Source organism: Falco cherrug, chromosome 2 (assembly GCF_023634085.1).
Source record: "Falco cherrug isolate bFalChe1 chromosome 2, bFalChe1.pri, whole genome shotgun sequence".
NCBI classification, from domain to species: Eukaryota; Metazoa; Chordata; class Aves; order Falconiformes; family Falconidae; genus Falco; species Falco cherrug.
In genome coordinates this window covers 24,961,563-24,982,388 of record NC_073698.1, presented here as the reverse complement: position 1 = coordinate 24,982,388, position 20,826 = coordinate 24,961,563, and the positions used below count along the sequence as shown (strand labels likewise).

Genomic DNA, 20,826 nt, shown 5'->3' with positions numbered 1-20,826 from the left:
GTCTTATCTGCCTTTTCACAACTACTTAAACTTTCCCAGAAAGTAGCCTGCCCGCTTTGTACCTGAACTTGTGCAGCCAGGCAGCGACTTTTGCAATCTACCCTTCCATAAATACTTCTCATCTAGCCCAGGTCCCTGAACAGGTCTGAGTGACTGCAAACATTAAGTACCAACACTTCAGCTCCGAGACAGATCAGTTTTAGATGGCAAGAAACCATGCTTTTAGACCAACAACTATTCTTACCAGACCAGCAATCTCAATACAAGTGAAACTGTGTCCTCACCTACAAGGCACAAAAAGGTGAAAAGGGAAATGCTGCTACTCATTTTTCAATGAAAAAACACTAGATTCATGCAGAGAAAAAAACCAGAAGGAAGTCTGCTCAGACAGAAAAGGAGCAGCAGCTTTCTTCCATAACTTTATAAAACAACAAAACCTGCATACCTCTCAAAATTACTAACTGCAAATTTAGCTTGTACTGTGCATTTAAGGCTGGAAAGAGAGGAGAAACTATCACCTGCAGCAAAAATTTTTGTCATTGACACCTAAAGAAAGAACTTAAAGTTCTATACAACCTAAAAAGCAACATGATATGCAAAAAAAACCTCAAACAACCCATTGTGCAGAAAACTGATTTGAATATCTATAAAATAAAGACCTACCAAGTGAGTTTTCTTCTTCATAGTGCCTCTTCCCAAGGGTCTTCATTTGGAAGTTTTTATCCAGCCTGCTACTGAAGGTCCGTGCAGCATTAGTTTGTACTCCAGAATCAGAAAAATCATCTTCCATAAATGCTCTTGCACTTTCTTCAGCCTCCACTACAAAGTAGTTTTTTGGAGTCTGGAGAAGATTAGTTTCTCCTTTAGCAGTAGCTCTGCATGAAATTGCTTCGGACTCTGTTTTCATCCCCAGATTCAGCTGCCCTTTTCCAAAAGGTCTAGTCTCCTCTTGCTGAAAGCTATTTTTAAGTGATGATAATTGCTTGGTTTTCTTACTATGTGATATATATTCAGGCATTCTGACATGGTGAGTGCTTGCAAAAGACTTCATTTCCTCAGGGTGGAAGTTTTTTAATTCAAGGTCTTCATTGCAGCTTTTCTCAACTTTGGATTCTAAGTTCACTTTATCAGTTAAAGATTTTATACATTGACCACTCTCTTTAACTGAACTCAGCTGATCTCTAATGCAAAGCCCACTGCTTACAAAGTCATCAGATTCTTTTAAAATTGCCTTTGCTTTTTGATAGGCATTTTTAGAGACAGTTACCTGCTTTCCACTTGCAGTGCTGAACCCAAAAGCAGGATATGAAATCAATTCAGTGCTGGCATTCTCTTCCCCTTTTGGTAACCCTATCTGCATTTTCCTAGGAACTACTTCAGTGCACATTTCAGACTTTTCAATATTTTCCTCAATTAAAAAGTCTTCTTGTACATGGGCTGAATGATTACCTTCCATTTCAGAAAAGAGCTGTCTAGCTTTCCGGAGTGACTCTTCTGATAGTTGTACAGGCTTACCACTCGCTGTACTGAAAAATCCAAGACTGCTCACAGAAGAATCTGTCAGCTTTATCTGCTTATCTGGAACAGGCAAGTGCCCTGAAGTCTCAATATTCTGTTCAAAGCATCGCTTCTGAGAATTTGAAACAGACTTTGCATCTGCAAATGTGTTTGTATCTTGGTGACCATTTTCACTAACACTTACATTTACTTTAATAAAATGGGATGCAGCTGAATTACTCGCTTCACTTCTTGTAGCATTAAAAAACTTAGCAGAATTAGGACACTCAGTATGAATGACAAATGAATTTCCAGCAACTTCTGTTTGTTCAGTCCTTGAGTTAGTCTCAATTTCATATTTTACAGATTCACTGTAGTCATCTTGAAACATCTGTCTGACTCTTGCTAATGCACCTTCCGAAACAGAAACGGCTTTACCTTTTGCTGTACTAAACACAGTTTGTTTCAGATTACCCTCTTGATTTTCAACACTACTTGTTGTTTCTTTTAACCTGGCTAAATTATTTTCATCTTCAGGAAGACTGACTCGTGACTGGTTTTGGCAAGCATTAACCATGGTGTCTGCAAAGCAGTCTCTATCAGCACAAGGTTCATTTAAACATTCTAAATCAAATTTCTTACCGTCACAGTTCACAGAGCTACTTTTTGAATTTAAGAGGAAGGATCGATTAGATCTATTGTTACTATACTCAACAAAAAAAGTATTTTTTTTATCTCCAGGTACAGAATTATCTTCAAGGTTATCTGATACCTTCATTAAATGCAGAGATGCAGCAGAGTGCACAGGAAAATCACGTATGTTTTCTGAATCATCGCTCTTTTCTGGGGAGTATTCCATCTTTCTCTCTGCAAACAGTTTTCCATCTTTAGGCAAATGAGCTCTACTTAAAGTATCACTCTCCTGTCTAGTAAGGGATTCAAATTCTGACTCCCCAGGTCTGACATCAGCTTTTTTATGTGCATATGAACTTACCAAACTTCTTTCACAACCTTCACCTAGATTAACAGATGTATCTACTTCAACAGGATCAAGAACCACAGTGTGTTTAACAGGACTGCTCTCTACTGCCAGCTTAAATTGATCTCCAGGTTTTTCTAGATCACACCGAGCAATGCCTTCAATACATAAATCAGAGTCTTTTATGCAGTTCTTACCATGTTTCCTTTTCTTTATGAGATTCTCAAAATTATCATTATATTCCCTTCCTACATCAACATCTTCTGCAAAAAACTGTTCAGCTTTAGCCAAAAATCCATCGGCAATTATTATTTTCTTGCCACTAGCAGTATGAAAACCAGTTAGGTAACTCCCCTTCACTTGATTTTTTTCAAAATTCACCTCTTGCTCAAAAGGTATTTGATGATGATGATGGTAAGAACCTATTTTTATTCTGCTTTCATTCAGTAACAGCTTCTTATCATGGGTGGTGTCATCTTCCATACTTTCACAATTTATCTTTTGTTTATCAGAGTTGTCCAAAACATTTACATCCCTTCCTCCATACTGTATATTGAGCAAGTGTAGAGAATGATCCAATGCTGCATCAGAACTGGATATATCACCACCAGCTGGAGTTTGAAATTTTTGTGACAAGCGTTCATCTTCCTTTCTGTCTTCTCCCTTCTCATTAGGGGACAGGTTCTCCACTGTATCTGATATACTTAAATTATGTTCTTCTGCAGTTGTAACAGCATCTCCCAGACATGCTACACCTAATGAGTCTTCCTGCAACCTGCCTTCAACTTGGCCATCTCCTTGATTCAAAAATTGTTTGAAAGTTTTAAGATTCTGGTTATGTTTTTTAACAGATGATAGACTGTTGATGATAGCATTAGTACTATTGAAATGAACATTTTCAGTATCATTTATTGATCTTTTTGTTTGATTTTCCGTATTTTCCTTAAATGGCGTAGTAGTATTTTCATCATTTTTTTCCTGTGTATTGTGGGAAATGGCATCTATGCTTTTGAAGTCTGAAACACAAACAGTTTTTTGTTTGTTTTCTTTTGTCAGGCATCTGACAGAATTACAGTTAGAAGACATATGCCCATTTGAATTGTGACATCTAGTACTAGTTTCAGAAGATTTAAACAAGTCATCATCATCCTCCAAGTCCCTGAAGAGCTCTGTAGATCTGTTCAAAGCCGCCTTAGAAATATTTATTTTTTTACCTCCAGCTGAAGTAAAGCCTACAAAATTAGAAAAACAGTCCTGTTTAGCTATTGGAAAGCTCTTATTGGATATTCTACTTTTATTTCTGTCTAATTTAGTAAATGTAACGTGTTTGTCATTTTTATGTAAAACCACTGCATTTTCTTTTTCATATTCCACCACTTTTAAGTCTTCATTTGTGTCTTCCTGCTTAGTACAATACTTGTCATTTTTCACTTGATTTTCAGACTTAAAAGTGCTACAAAAATCAGCATCTTTCCTTTTTTCAAAAATGTTTTCCACATTCTTTGTTCCACATGTTTCTAAAGTTCCAAATTGTTGAAAGGCATGACTTTGTACGTTACTTTGCTTTCTAAACTGTGTAAATTCAAATTGACTACCTGTTTCTTCCAGAATACTAGAAAGTTCAGCAATTTCAGCTTCTTGGCTTGCTGTCAAGGTTTGATTTGTTTCTTGCAAGGATTGTGGACTTCTAGGAAAGCTTTTACACAAGCCAACTTTATGTGGAATAAACTGTGTAAGCCTGGGATTAAGAAAACTTGTCTGTGAATCTAAAGAATCAGATAAATTACCACCCAACTTGCTTTCTGAATCTGAGAAAAACATATTCGCCTTTTTAACCTTATTTGAAAAGTTTCCGACTCTTTGCATTGAACAGGCTTCAAAGCATTCATTTTCAATATCTTTGAAAAGCATTCTGCCTTTCGCTATACTGAATTCAGAGAATTTAATCTGCTTATTGGAAGCAGTCTGAAAGCCACCAAAGCCCAGATTCAAACTGCAAGCATTAAGATTTCCTGGTGACTTCCCTTTATTCTTCAGGTTCTCATTTGGGTTTTTGCTGGAATACATAGGTACGAATTGTTTATCTTCTTCAGAAATTACCTCATTTAAAGAATTATTATCTATACAATCTAACAACTCTTTAGCAGACTCTACAGCTACATTATTGAAAGCAGCTGCTTGAGGGCTTTCCTTGTTTTCAGCTGACTTTGGCTCTTCATTGTTGGCTACAACTTCTGACCAGGCAGCTGCATCCGTTTTCTCACTTTGTCTTAATCCAATACTACAATTTTCTGAGTAGTTTATTCCCAAAGGTTCACATGCTTCTCTGCCATCAACTACTGACCGCCAGTCTGTAGCATGCCTTCTACCCGTTGGTATTTTACTGCAACAATCACTACTGACTCCATTTATGCAAAAGTTGATCTGACTCTGAGTATTACTGCAACTGCTATTTGTCACAGATATAGTGTCACGGTGCACGTCAATCAAGTGTTCATTATCCCTAGGAGAAGACCACACAAGTTCTTCTTTCGGGCTCTGAAGTACAGTATCTCCATTGTTCATGTTAGCACTCACGTACTCATCTTCCTCACCCTTCTCTAAGCAACAGCCTTTAGGGAGCAATCTGGAACACTTTCTTGCCATTAGACATGCTGAAGTTAGAGCTTTACTTTTTGTATTTGGAATTATTTTACTTTTTAAAGTTGTTGTGTCTTCTTTCTGTGTATTAGATACTTCTACGCATTTTAATGACGTAGCAGGTTGATCTTCTCTTGCATTTCCCTCCAAGCCTCTCTGATCTTGTTGCTTCAACCTATCATTGAAGGAATTATCCCATGCGCTACCCATTACATCTGTTTTTGAAGTACAAGTGCTGAAATTATTTTTCTTGATATTCGATTGCAAACACTTTCTCTCAGCAAGAAGCAAGCAGTCTACAAGAGAAGACATTACAGAGAAAACCATGTTAATAAAGTAGTTCTCATTTATTCAAACAAATGCAAATTCAATTTTTCCTAAAATTTTGGCCCTTTAAGATCATTTCCACACACACTTAACAGTGATACCATAAATATCAATTTTGTTTTCAAATGTGAATGCCTTGACAAGATTGGAGATCTATTTAATCTAATCATGTTCTAATAGCCAGAAGCGAGTAGGCTGCAGTTAATGTTATCAGCTGAAAAACAACTGATTTTTAATTGTAATAAAATTTGAAGAGATGGACTTAAATCCTCATGTTGAGACACAAGGAATGGGTTTCAAACTTTAAAGAGAAGTACTTCAAATCCTAACATTATTTTTCCAGCAAGAACAACAGCTTTTAAAAATAGGAGCGTGTGTTTGCTTTCATTATATATTTTGTTTTTTAAAGTATTTTGTACTTCTGTAAGAAACAGATGTACAGTCTCAAACCCCCTAATTTTAGAAAAACAACAATACAACTTTGCCATTCTTTATGATTTCTTAGAAGTTGTCAACTTGGACAGGATGGCCCTCAACACTATGGGTGCCTAAACAGCATTGACAAAGATAACTAAGTTTCCTTATTAGAGTAACAGTTCAAGGTGGAAGTTTCTATTCCAAAAACTAATCTGAGACTAAACCAGTAAGTTGGCATCAAACTACTTGACAATAATGCTGTTCTGCCACTGTTATTATAACAGACCAATTCCATACCTTAATTCCCAGTTGCAGAGCTACTTTATCACTAACGCAGGATTTTACACAATTTTATCTGAAACATTTACATAAAGAGAGTCTTAATAAGTAAAGAATCCTCCTCAAATGATGAAAAGCTCAATAATATACCTTGCTTATCAACACTGGCCACACGACAGCCTTTAAATTCACACAAATCAGATTCCGAGTGCATTAATACAGGATGAATAGGCAATTCAGAGGTTACTTCTTTCTGTATTTTTTCTTCTTGATACAGTAAAGTATTATTTATTGTATAAATAAGTCTCTTGGATCTCTTTCTCAAGCTGGATAACATATTCAGGCTTTTAAAGCCAGACTTTGTAGGAGTATTTTCTCTATTTATTAAATGCAGGTCATTGCAGTTATCTGGAGATGTAGCACCACATACAACTGGGTGAGACACAACATCTGTTATGACAGATTTAGAAATTGCTTTTAAATGTGTGGAAAAGCTGCCATTGTAGACTATGGAATACTCCATGACATTTGTACTTTCAATTAAAAAAGAATTACAGTTTAAGAAGCTCATTTTGGAAACCTTCTCAGCTGCACATCCTTTTGCTAACTTTGGATCGCGAACGCTCAGGCACACTGAATTTACTGGAGTTACTTCCAATTTCGGGTTGTTTTCAGAATTTTTAATTTCATAACACTTTTCTGACAAATTGATACTCAACAGCTTTTGTGCTTTTATCAAGTCTGAAGTATTCAGTAAAGATGTTTCCAGAGTATCATCCTCAGTTATTAGTACTGACTTCTCTTCTAAATTTTTCTCTCTACGTAAGTCAGAGGGTGAAGAGCTACAAACAGACATTTCCAAGTGAGTTACATCAAGATCAGATAAGTTCAGTTGAGACCACTGGCTTGAAGACTGCACATCTTCTTTCACAGGCTTCTCATTCTCAGATGACTTGTGTGTTCTGTAATGCACATCTCCTGTGATCATAAGGGACTCAGACTCCTTTTCCTGTCCTATTAAACAGGCTGCTTTACCATCCCACGGATCTTCACCTGTGTTTCTCAGTAAAGAATCCTTCACTTCAATAGAATGGCTTTTTTCAGTCCAGTTAGTTGTTTTCATTTCCTGTGAAATGCCAGTCTTTCTTCTATTAGGCTGCTCAGAAGGAACATCCCCCTTTCCTTGAGCTTTATCTGTATTCATTTCACATTTCTCAACTGCATCCAGACCATGTGGCATCAGCAGGAGAGTTCCATTGGACTTAGCAGGCATGTTGAATGTATCCTCAAAGCTATTCATCTCACCAAATAAGCCGTCTAACATCTCCGACTCTAAATAGTTTAGAGAAGATGGGGAGAGAAAAAGAAGTAAAAAAATCAAGTTTTAGGAAATAATTTGGCAACAGCATTGGCATTTTTTTAGGTAAACACAGCTTTCAATTTTATGGTAATTACCTTTACTCAGGAGAGAGTTTGGAAAGGCACACCTACATGTCTTTAAAGTAGAGGTTGCCCTCCAACAGCAGCTGTTAGAGGAAACAGGAGGCAAAGGATATACATGCAGATGCCCTGGCCTCCTGAGGACTGTGGGTTAAGCAGGTTTCCAAGATGAAACCTAGCTGTCTCAAAAGATTATTTTTTCCCCCCCTACAGACAAAAGAATGAGTAGTAAACTTTACAAGATAAAAGTCTAGATGTTTTCCTTCCAGAATTTATACCTGATGATAGGCACTAAAAACCTTAAGAAGCTGTATATTTTGTCTATAACTGGCAGCTAAGGAAACTTCTTTAAGGATTATTTTATTAAACTTTTGATTTGATATAGAATAGTATAGTACCTAGAAAGATTTAGAGAATAACCTCAATTTTTTAATTGACTGGGAAGCTTTTAAGAAGTTCCACATGATTGGCACAAATATCAGAAAAATTATGAGAATTTTTTGTTTGTGTAGAGAAACAATATGCAGTGGCGGAAAAAATAACATAAACTCTACTTTTTAGAGAGCCTTAAAAGCTTACACATACCAAATAAAATATTACCTTCTCAAATGTACGAAACTAGACCCAGCTATCAAAATAGTTTACATTCAAAAAGAAAGCTAGGTTTTATTTTGAAAGTACTTTTTAAGGCTTTTTCATATCAAAGAAAAAAAATAATGAATCACCTAGAAACCATCGCTGTCCTCTGTTTTCCTTGGGCTCACAGCCAACAGCTTAACTTTTCCATCAGCCTTTTCTATAATTTAGAATTCTATAGTTTTCCCTATCAAAACTTTTAAATAATCTACTGTCCAAAAGGTTTGCCATTTGGAAGTCCATAGACTTCCCAATACTTGTTCACACATATCCAACTATTTGTAATACAGCCATTAAGGCCTCATGCCCACACTACAGGCACAAAACAACTTCTCTCATCACCTCTCTTGAACAGTTAATCATTCTCTTTATCATCTGTTTCTTGCCTGAGTGGCAGAAGGCATCACCAAGATACGGAAAGGAAAAAACTGTAACACTACAGATTGAGTGTACAGGTCCTTTTCCTTATTACATTCCTCTGGAGTAACGCCCATGTACACATCCTTTTATCCTGTAATAATTTGTCAACAGAGATTTCTAAAAAGACACAGATGTATTTTGTTTCATTTAAACAGGACCCATTACCTTTAATTGAAAAAGAAAACCAGGAGCATCTGAGAGACTGTAAAATTACTGGTTGTAGACTGACAGGGAAGTTCATTTTGACTTCTAATCTCACTAGAGGGTCAGTGAAATGACAACTCCAAAAAAAAAAGGACTGCACAACAGAATTCTCTTGTTTTCTCAGTAAGTGCCCTAACTTGGCAGTTAGCTACCTAATTTGTTTTCTCAGTGCCTCTCCTTCTGGGTAGATAATACTCAGAAAAGAGGGGCTTTAGATATTTCTGAAAGTTAGATGTTTCCACTCTGCAGTCACATACTAACCGATTGTTAGAACATACTGCCCCATTTTAGAATGCGGTCATTATCAGAGGGTATTGAACCTTTTTCTCCTACTTCATGAACAGCTCTAGCCACTGAGGTTAAATACAGACCATTTACTCTGATCAAGGTTAAAAACTGAATGAATGATGCAATTTTCTTTCTTGAATTAAAGAGTTAAAATATCAAGTTCTGAGCAACATGTCAGAGTAAATTGTAAGTTACAGAATTTCATGTTTCCCGTTAGTTTTTCAATTTAAATAGCTTCCCAGTCAACATGCTGATTATTCTGTTTTTGAAGCAACTTAACTCTGAATCCATGGTTATATACCTACAGCAAAGCTGTGAATTCTGCTACAAGGGCCAAATACCTAAAGCTTAGTCTTAAGACTTCCTTAAGACTTGCTAGACCTGTCTTAGACTTCCTTAAACTAGGGACGTGAACCTTAGGAATTAATGACTGGCTTATGAATGAGTATACTTAATGACTATACGCAAACTTCAGAATTTTACAAAAGGAGCTGAATGTTATTACATGAGAGTACATTCCTTTCAGTCCATGGTTATACTAAAAGTAAACAGTTAAAAGTTAAAAGCTTTCCTCTTCCCCCAAATTATTACAACTGAAAGCCAAATTAATCCAGTAAAAAAATTAGTATTTTAAATACTTTGTAGTTCTTGTACTTTGGACTGAGTGCATGTATTCAGTCTCACTGCTATAAAGAACACAACCAGTACAATATAAATAATCTCATCATATCCTTAAAATCATGTAGATATTCAATTCAGTATTCTTTCTCTCATTTTCTTTTACTGAAACAAAACATATCCAATAAAATTGACTGTATCTCACGATCATACAAAACTATTCCAGAGAAAACACACATTTGAAAACTACACATATGGAGGTTTGAGCTATCCTTTTTATATTGCACCTTCAAATGCAAAGTTCACTACTATCAAAAAGGGAAGATACAAGGAAAAAAAAACCCCAAAAACATTTGCAAAAGTATTTTGTACTTTTAGAGAAGTGGTTTCTTCTTCCTGTTATTTTTAATCAGATACTGTTTTAACTAGCCTTCTCTATTGCAGTATGGGATGTAATAAGCTATTCTGGAGTACAGAACAGGACATAAATTTGTCCTTAACTTCTAGAAGTATTTTACTGATTACAGATACTTGGATATGTTTACTTCCAATTATGTTTTCTCTGCACGTTTGAACCTACAATATAAAAATTGCAGTATATGTCACTCCAAGCAACAATGCCTCCTGACCTCAGCATTCCTGGCCCTTCCCATCAAATTCTAAACTGATTCTTTCACAATTTTTACACGTACCACTGAACTATTTTTAGGGCAGCCCATTTGATACAGGTAAGCAGACATACAATCCTAAGGATATACCACCCTGTTTAGCTTGCATCGGCCTCTACAGCACCCTATTACGCTCACATGTGCTGAACAAATGCCTCTTAATAGTCTTCCCTTTTGCTATAATTTCTCAACAAAAATCAAGAAACTCACACTGAAGTGTACATTTTCACTTGTCCACTAACATATCCGAGACCACAGAATGAAAACATTTTGTTCCCTTGCTGAGTATTTTCTGCATTCATTTAAAAAATAAACACTTCTTTCTCCTAAATGATTTCATAGAACCATAGAATCATTTAGGTTGGAAAAGACCTTTAAGATCAAATTCCAACCATTAACCCAGCACTTCCAAGACCACCACTAAACCATGTTCCTAAGCACCACAACTAAAGTCTTTTAAATACCTCCAGGGATGGTGATTCAACCACTTCCCTGGGCAGCCTGTTCCAATGCCTGATAACTCTTTTGGTGAAGACAGTTTTCCTAATATCCAGTCAAAACCTCCCCTGGCACATCTTGAGGCCGTTTCCTCTTGTCCTATTGCTTGGTAGTTGGGAGAAGAAACTGACCCTCACCTTGCTACAACCTCCTTTCAAGCAGCTGTAAAGAGCAATGAGGTCTCCCCTGAGCCTCCTCCTCTCCAGGCTAAACAGCCCCAGTTCCCTCAGCTCCTCCTCATCAGACTTGTGCTCCAGACCCTTCACCAGCTTCACTGCCCTTCTCTGGACAGGCTCCAGCACCTCAATGTCTTTCTCATCGTAAGGGGCCCAATTTGTCATGTTTTGAACTACTGATAGGTAGTAGCTGTGAATTACTAATAGGAAGTAAATGAATTAAAGGTATATAATAATAAATATATAGCAGGATTAAAAAACAAAAAACAAGTTCACCACAGAATAACGAGTATTGGGTGAAACTTCATGACAAACCTACTCAATAGCTAGAAGTAGTAGTCTTGCTCCCTGTTGACACTGTACCATTTTCTCTCTCAGCTCTCCCATACAGCATCATGCCTTCACTTACACCAGTACTAATCTGGCTGTCATCCACTGGCATGGTAACCTGATTTAATTCACTGACTCAGTCAAAACTGATTCCCTTTAAGGCCAGATCAGTTTTACAAAGTTGAATCAATTCAGGAAGTGGGAGTACACAGTTGGCAGAGGAAATACGCAGTTAAGATTAGCTCAAATCATCCAGTGTAACTTTACCCTCAGTCCTGCTTCAAAGCATACTCAGTAGTAAAGCATCAATGCATACCAAAATCTTTGACATCATCTTCAGCATTCGGCTTAACTGTCTCTGGAACAGATAGCATACTTTTATCACTCACCCCAGGATATTTGTCATATTTGGAAAAAAAGTTGTGCAAAATCTGTAAACCAAAGACATAAGCTGTTACATTACATACCAGTAAGTGTTACTTTAATAGTAAAACATGCAACTCAGAACATTTACTGCAGTATCTGCATAATGCTGCATGCCTTAAAGTGAAAGGTAACATTTTCACAGGTACGCTTGAAAATAAATAAGCAGATAAACCCCATTTTCAATGCAAATCAGGTTCCATCCTACAGTTAAATTAAGGGCTGTAAATAGGTTCAGCAGCTAACTGCAAGTGAGCCTCTCAAAAAAAGGAACAAAAGAGACAGGAGGAAGCAGAAAGACTTTTTGCTCATTCTAACTTGTAATGGTTTAACTGTGAAGTTTCAGGTAGTTAAGAATCAAATGTAAATTTATAATTGAATCCTATTAGCATCTATCCTTGGTTTTCAGTCTGATTAATCACTCAGCTTTCATATATGCAGAGTAGAATTACAATTATGCAAGAACTCTCCCCAGTACTATAAAAGTAATACCCAATTTCAACTCTTGGTGTAGGGGTTGAACACAAGATGTTATTGCCAAATAACTCCCAAAACTTTGACATAAGAGGAAGAAAACCAAACAAACCCACAGGTAAGTAGCATATTGCAATTCTTAGGTTTGATTTCTCTTTGAGTTACTCACTTCTGCTGAATCCAAGTGGGGTTGTTTGGGTTTTTTTGTTGTTTGAGGGTGTTTGGTGGTTTTTGTTGTTTTTTTTTTTTTAAGACAGCAAAAACATTCCTCAAAGGAGGTTATTTGTGAGAATAGTCTACAGCCAGGTTTTGCAAGTTTAGTTTTATGAGCAGTAAGTTTCAAAAATAGCTATATAGGACAGCCTAGAATGAAAATGACAGATTTTTTAATTCTTGGCTCAAGAAACGTAAACATGTAACTGAATAGCTTAAGTGAAATTAAAGGACAGCATAGCTCTTAAAGCTACTTACTATATCAGCTCTTTCATCCTGTTGCTTTGCTCCAGATATAGAATCATTCTCTCTAGCTTTAGAAGAAAGACACACAAGTAAATTCATTTGCTCCTAAAGAATTTGCTGAGCGTGTTCAAATATGGTTGTGTTTTGGGAGGGTTTCTGTTGGATTATTTTAAACGCAATTGAAATCCCTAAACAAAAAGCTACTGAAAACTAGCTAAAAGTTCTGCCATGTGAGACAAAGACAGGGTACAAAAGCAGCTTCATAACAGCACAAAACACCCTAAATCATAAGTTGTTTCTGCTGCGCAGTTAGACCAGTTACCACCCTGAGACCACCACCATTGCCATTCCACTTTCAAGCAGTTATTCATGGCACCACTCCCTGGTATTTTTCTGTCAAAGGACCTGGATGAGATCTTCAAGCCTTTGTCAGGAAATTCTGGGGTTTTTTTCATTTCCTCCCACAAGAGCAGTAATACCTTTCACCTACATTACAATAGGAGAAAGTGAACCCTATTTTTAAGATGCCTGAAGAAGTGTCTATTCAAATAACATTTCATAGACATGGCATCTAGATTCCATATAGTAACCAAATGACTCGCTCTTCCCTTTCACATGTGCCAGACAGCAGAGAGTGGGCATCACTACTATGAAATACCAGGCTCATCTAGGAAGTGGAAGAATGAGAGCTCAAACCACGGCTCATCTCCCAAAACAATAATCAGCTATGGGTACTTCCCCCAGCCTTTCTTTTCAGGTCACATCATTCCAAATCAACACACACCCAAAATGGCACAAACTCAATAGTCTTGTAAATAGTGCCACCCCTCCCTCCCAAGAGGTATTCTAGCATTCATTCTTAGTATCTTTTATGTGCTTGCATGCTTTAGACAGTGACAGTTTAACATTAGGAAGAGCAGTGTCAGGAAATAAGCAGACATCCAGGTCTTCCCATTTTCTCAGGGTTTTTCATAAAGTCATACAGCCAAATTTCATTTTGCTTACCATATGCTAATGAAATCCCTTTTACAGCAATGCCTCCAGTCAAGGCTCGATATTTAGCATTGCTGTTAGTTACCAATTACACAGTTACCACCCACTCATTCTTGTTTACAGTTATGGTGGCACAGCTGTTTGTGCAGCTGCACAGTAAATAAGGTCCAAGAATTGCCCTGTCCTGGAAATGTGGTCTTCAACTGGACCAGTATCTCAGTCCCTCTCACTGCATCAGTGTGATGATAGGCACAGCGAGAGGGGTTGAAAATGCTGAAGCCAGCACTGCTTCCGGACAGTTTACTCAACAGGCTACCTTCTCAGACTTCATAAACAATCACATGACATAACCTAATAGTATCTAGTTTTGCAATACTGCAAAGCAATCATTATCTAATCCTCCTTCTATGCTTTGCTATGTTGTTGCTATATCTTTATTCCCTAATACATTATACAAAGGAAGAAAACCTTTGGAAAGCAATGACACAATTTCTTCCTTTCAGGGCTGCATTATATATAGACACCCACAAAGCTTCACTTTATAAGAGTTTTTTCCCTTTTTAATGAACAAAACCCCAACCAACCAAACAACAGTTCACACCAAGTGAACTTCCAGTGTGTCGAACCCAGAAGTTTTTAACCGTTAGCAACTGTTCATTTTCAGAAATACCTATTATGACTGTTGCACCAAGTGTAGGAGGTGTAGCTAAAGAACTTGACCAGGACATATCTGGATCCACTTCTGCTCCCAGGCTTTCAGAAATACATTTTGGAGTTCTGACCTAGGAATATATTTAACAAGTATTATTTATATGCAGAATTCTAAATGTACTACTCAGGGGGGAAAAAGGAAACAAAATACAAGAATAAAATACTCACCTCCAAAAGTTTTGGTGTGCAAAACAAGCTTCCATATGGTCCTAAAAAACATTATGTAATAAGGAAATTAAATAATTCCCAAGACATAAGGATTTATATCTACAGATGTCAAATATTTTGTAAAAGCAAAAATTGAAAATACAAACCAGGCATGTTATTTCTCTGAGGTGTTCTATAAGTATTCCTTACAATAGCTGGACTGCAAAACGAAATCAAATATAAAAATATTAATTTCACTTCTCAATTTCTAAAATAATATACATAATATCTGAAATATTTACTTACTACCTCCATTGTTTTCTTTCTTTGCAACAATGGCTATTTCCCTGACTAAATAAAATAGATTTCTCCTAACCATCAGTCAGGATTTTAAACCTTACCATAAGTTTATGACAAACTGTAAAATACTTTTTTTTTTTTTTTTTAAATACATTAGTTTTCAGTGATGATTTGTCTGACACATAACAGATTTCAACATAACCATACATTTTTAAATAGCTATATGAAACTACAAAAATTGGCATAATTTATTTTAATTAGTTTAACTGTTCTTGTAAACAACATGAGTACTTTGATCAGATTTATCTGAAATATAATTTAAATGTAAAAGTCAAGGCTAGTAGTAAAAAACCCTCAGTAAATATTATAAATACTTTACAAATTACTACTTCAGAAGTACAGGACACATTGCACAGTATGTTGGGGATTTGGGAAGCTGAAATAATGTCAACAAATGCTATATGCCAGCTGTGAAGGAATAGAAAAATGGAAAGGAAGAAAGCCTGAAAGCAAGGAAGTTTTCAAAACTAGCTAGCATTTTATTTTCAACTCACTTAGCTACCTACAAGTATCATAAAAACATACTGGACATACAAGATTAGTCACTGCTCTGAAAAAATCTACCAGTCAAATAAGGTGGATTTAATGTTGCTTTTTTCTTCAGGTGCAGTTTAGTTTGTGTTGACATATTTAGCATACCTAGCAGCAAGGCAGTTGCAGCAGGTACCAGGAGATTTTTCTTGATCTATTTCATTTTCTTGATCTATTTTTCTTCTTGTGATATCCGGGCTTAACAAATTCTCTTTGCCTACAATACAGAATATAATAATCAACACAACTTTGCAAAACTACAGGTAACAGTTTCAATTTTGAAGTTTAAAGAAAAGCTTTAAAAAAAATTATGCAATGTCTGACCTTTAGTTTTTAGAAAAAAAACCAAAAAACAAAAAAACCCAACACTACTTATTTCTCTAGAGTTTTGAACACAATTCTATATCCAAACAATGCTAAACACATTTCAATTGCATGGCCAAAAAAACCCTCATTACAAAAAAACCCAACACTACTTATTTCTCTAGAGTTTTGAACACAATTCTATATCCAAACAATGCTAAACACATTTCAATTGCATGGCCAAAAAAACCCTCATTATGTCACTTCATTCACTTAATACAGATGTGTTGCAGTCTATTTCCTTTATATTATTCAAGTCATTGAATGTTCCATTTCAGTTTTAATATACTATATTGTGCCTTTCTTGTCATTGCAGAAGCTATTCTTAGGAGAAACTCAATACATGCAAACGTGCGCTTGTACCAGCTTTCCCTCAAATTTACTTGAGACATACCCATCTTGATTTGAATAAGCAGTATAAAGGAAAAATTATTTATGGAACCGTTAGTGAAGGCACCGCCACTGGTGGCAGTAGCTATTTATGTACTATGCACGTCCAAGCAAAGAGAAAGAGCATGCCCACCAAAGCAGCAGAATGCTCTGAAGAGTGAGCCTCTCACACGAACAAGCAACTACTCAAAAGAATTCCTATGCAGATATTTCCAAACAACTTCTGTATCAGAAATTACACCTAGGTTTCTGCATTTCTCTCTGCTTCCGAGTTCCCAAATCCACATGCACAGCACAGCTGCAGCTCAGTACCATACCCCGGTGAAAACCATCAGCCTCCATCCACGCTCTTGTTTTCACAAGAAGAAAATCTAGATACACGAGCCAGTTGGGTCTAGCTAAGAAAACCAGGAGATCTCAGGCCAGCCACAGGTAAACTTTGGCAATAGCCATCTTCCCTTCCTTAGGGAGCATATACAAATGTCTGCACGCACAAACACAGAGCAAAAGTAAGCCATTTTGAAACGGAAGAATCATAAGGTTCCTCTGTTTGCAATTTATGCAACGCTACCAATAATTCACTAGGAACATAACACTGTAAAAGGCCAAATAGCTACATTTAGAAGAAAAACGCTCTCAGCTGAGAATAAGTTGAGCAGAAGTTCACTTTCTTAAGCAAACTTAAGAAAAACAAACCGGGTAACGCTATTCAATGGAAGCAATGTTGTAAAGTGTATTTGAACAGTCGCACAGTTCTGCACCTTTACAGACTTTGCTTTAGAATCTAAGAACAATTCTGGTAATAAAGGGAGTCCTATGTTTGTCTGTGACCCGTTTAGAAAAGCTTATTGTATTGTTAGCAGAGTACAGACATGGTAGATGTACAAATCTGATACTACCTTGCAGGTACATCAAAAAGGAGCAGTGTGACATGTACTTTCATGATGTACTTGAGACTTGGAAATCATTCCTTGTTTCCAAATGGAAAAGCGTAACTTCTTTCCATGACTTACAGTTTTACTAACTCAAAAGAGCTTAGTGCTTCTAGATCTTTCTAACAAAGATTAAGGAGTACCCTACAGACAGCTTCATGCTTCAGCATGATAAGGAACTTTTTTCTCTCTTGAAGGTTTTCACAGATTTTGCATAAAGCAAAAATCAGACTGCTAAAAAAAATCCACTCTGATTCTCAGTCAACGGGTTACACTAATAAGCTCATATCTCCATATATTAACAGTATTTAGAGTATAAGGACCATTACAATGTCTTTTCTGCGAGGAATATTACCAGTTCACTGCAAGGCTGAATTAATCATTAAGATCCATTCTGCATTTTTATAGGTGGTCCTCAGAAGCCTACTAAGATAATCTTTTTAGTCATACAATCTCTGCAGTAGCATTATCTATTCCATTAATAATCATCAGGTACAACACAACAGGTTTAAAAAAAAGTCTCTTGCTTCTGGAAAGCAAAAGCAGCCTTTAAGTAACACTTTAAAAAAAAAAATAAAAATCACTTACTTGCTCCTGTTTTTTTCTGATCCAGTTCTTTTCCAGGAGAAGAATAAGGTGGCAGTATTATATTTCGTTCTTTAAAAATCAGTGGAGTTGATGCCAGCTGACTGTAGGTAGGTTTTGCCCTTGGAGTTTTAAAAGATGTTGGATCAAGCCAGCCAAAGGGACCATCAAGTTCTCCCAACAATTTAGGCTCATATGGAGGTGCTTCTGCACTGAGCTCTTCAAACCAGTTGAGACTGATAGGCCCTAAGTCTATGAAGAAAAACATAAAGAAAAACAAATGAAAAAAGAAAAAAAGGATCCTCCATGCAGGATGTGGAAATACATTAGGCATTTAAATGCTAGCAGCAAAATCCCACTGATCATTCCATTGTCATACTTCTGTTTATTTTGTTTCTAGACAGCTTTGAACTCTTGATACCCGAGTATAAAATAATGCCTGCCCAAGTTCTCAGACCATTAACAAAACTAACCAAAGAGCAGATAAATATCCAGTTTGTTTACAATGAAAAATATACTTCCGACTTTTAGTTTATCTCTTGTTCTACTCAGACTACCAAGTTAAACAGGTTCCTTTTAATATCAACAAATGATACTACTACAGGTGCATCTGGCAAAAGACCAAACCCAGGCTGCATGTGGGTACATTAAGGAGGCCACAGCTAAAAAGCAAGTACCAAAAAAGTAACTGAGTACACATGATGAAAAAAAGCTACAAATAGAAATTTCAAGAAACATATACTAGCAAATACAGATTTGGGGCAAGAGGAGCAGCTAACCAGCTATGCTAATCGGCATAATGCTTTTCTATGGAATATACAGCAGATGTGTACAAAGTATTAATGTCAAGAAAATAAGCTTAATAAGAGTTATTTACTATAGAGAAGCTGTACCTGATTCACTGCAACGTGCCTTAAATATTTCAAAGAAAGTTGGTCTTTCCACAGGTTTGCAAGCCATTTTCTTTTCAGAACATTACTGGAACAGTTGCTGAAAAACCTGAGATAAAATAAGGAATTACTTCATACAGTGCTATTCTAATGTCACAGGGCTGCAAGTCTTCAGCCTGCTTTCCTGCATTTCTTGGTAGGTGTGTTGTAACCCAACCTATTCAGGTTTAGGACTCTGATGTATTTAAACACTGCCAACGATGAACTTGGTATGAAAACAACAGACAAGAAAAGCATAAGGAGTCGTATCAGAGACAATAAAAAACCTCAGTGAATACAGGTGAAAATCAAAATGGAACCAACAGAAGACTTTTGAGGTATTTTAAGCACAAATAAAAAAAAAATCTACATTCCCTAATATATGTTAGAATAGAATGTATGCTATTACATACAAACTCCTACAACCATTATAACTTATGTGCCAAGAATTTGATTTAAAGTTGCTTTCAAGTGGAGCTGACATTGCCAGTTTCACAGTTCTATTAAAAAACAGGCATAAAGGAGACTTTCACAGAAACATCCCTGTTTATTTTGGTACATATCTTGTTTCCACAGTAAAATGTTTCCCACGAGATGGATGTTTTACACACGATGCCTTGCCAAAAAAAATGGTAAAGGCAGGCATTGAAAAAAAAAACAAACAAACAAAAAAAAACAGATAAAGACTACCCTAAGCCAGAAAGCCAAGCAATTTAAAATTGCCTCAAAACTGCATTTTAAAAGGCGAAGCGACCCACGCACGCTGCTTCCCGCTAGAGAACGCTCCCGCCGGGCACCCACGCACACGCAGGGCCTGTGCAGCCGCCACCGGGTCACGGGCAGGTGCCTCAGAGACCGGGCCCCGTCCGCCGCGGCCCCCCAGCCAGGCTGTGAGGGAACAGGCGGCTGTGGGAGGGACCCCCCCAGCGGGGTTAAATCCCCAGAGGGCAGCAGGGACCCCCCACCACACATACCACGGCGAAGGGGCAGTTCCCGGGGCAGGGCCGAGCCACACGCGGGGCCCTTACCTCCCGCTGGCCCCTCAGGCGGCGCGGCGGCCGCAGCATCGCCTCAGGCGGTAGGGGTGTGTGTGGGGGGGGCACGGCCCCACCGCACAGCACGCTCCCGCCGCCACCCCGTTCAAAGTTTGGCGCCAAGGCACCGGGAGCGCCCGCCGTTCCCGCCTTCCTCCGCCTCCGACGTCACGGGAAGGAGGCGGGGCTGGGGCGGGCAGCAGCGGGCGGAGGGGGCAGGGCTCTCGCGATAGGGAAGGAGAGTATCGCGAGGCGTGGGGCAGCCGCTGGTCTTTATTTGTCGGTGGGAAATGGGGCGTCGCATCCAGGGTGGGCGGGCGCCGTGTTCGTATTAGCGCTGAGGTGCCGGGCAAAGGCTGCCGGGGCCTCACCGCGGGCTGCGGGCGGCGCCCCCGCCTGCCTTTGTGGGCCCTGCCACATGAAGCGGTTATGGTTGTTGACGTTATAACAAAGAGACTATTATTATCCTCTACATACACGTATGTTCCCTTTTAGGCTCCTGAGAAATTCTTAGCCTCAGCAATGACTCCAAAGGAACTCCAGCTTGGGTGGAAAATGCTTCCTATCATCCATTGAGTTAAGACATCATTTATTTTAGCCAGATGTTCATCTGCCCTTGAAGGGGGTTTCTTCCTACCATTCCATACCACTCCTTACTTTACACGGTTCTATCACCTGCTTACTCACCCGTCACCTCCTTCGCCATCTCATCATGTTACAGATTTGCTGATGGTTAGAATTCATCAACTTTATTTGATTTTATAAAATCGCTTTAATAGAAATATAGAGGAATAAGAAATATATTTTAATGAAACTAGTAGTTGCACAACAAAAGCTGCTATGAAATCCTCTGTACAGCCCTGTACCAAGGCCAAGAACTGAGAGCAACCAAATGAAGCAACTCGTAGTTACCTGCCAAGAAAGCGTGAACTTTAATTATTGATATAAAGAAACTGTATGGAATAGGGACAATAAGTTAAGTGTAAATATATTACTCAAAGAATGAAGGTATAGTAATTAGGTCATGTAACCATAGTTTGAAAGAAATAATTAATGAAATAACTAATGAAAGGAGGAG

General features: G+C 37.7%; 1 protein-coding gene across 2 annotated transcripts in view; it reads right to left on the bottom strand.

The window, feature by feature from the left end:
- BRCA2 (BRCA2 DNA repair associated) overlaps window positions 1-19,914 on the bottom strand; it is a 41,158-nt gene extending 21,244 nt beyond the window's left edge. The window contains exons 1-11 of one of the 2 annotated variants that reach the window (XM_055702410.1): window positions 19,743-19,914; window positions 18,679-18,784; window positions 17,789-18,037; window positions 15,624-15,732; window positions 14,792-14,844; window positions 14,646-14,686; window positions 14,437-14,548; window positions 12,786-12,841; window positions 11,734-11,848; window positions 6,290-7,471; window positions 664-5,412 (exon numbers count right to left, since the gene is read on the bottom strand). In XM_055702410.1, coding sequence (XP_055558385.1) covers window positions 664-5,412; window positions 6,290-7,471; window positions 11,734-11,848; window positions 12,786-12,841; window positions 14,437-14,548; window positions 14,646-14,686; window positions 14,792-14,844; window positions 15,624-15,732; window positions 17,789-18,037; window positions 18,679-18,745 — 6,733 coding nt within the window. In that variant the 5' untranslated portion in view covers window positions 18,746-18,784; window positions 19,743-19,914. The remainder of the gene's footprint in view (window positions 1-663; window positions 5,413-6,289; window positions 7,472-11,733; window positions 11,849-12,785; window positions 12,842-14,436; window positions 14,549-14,645; window positions 14,687-14,791; window positions 14,845-15,623; window positions 15,733-17,788; window positions 18,038-18,678; window positions 18,785-19,742) is intronic. The other variant, XM_055702411.1, reaches the window with a different exon arrangement.
- Between the last annotated feature and the right edge of the window lie 912 nt (window positions 19,915-20,826).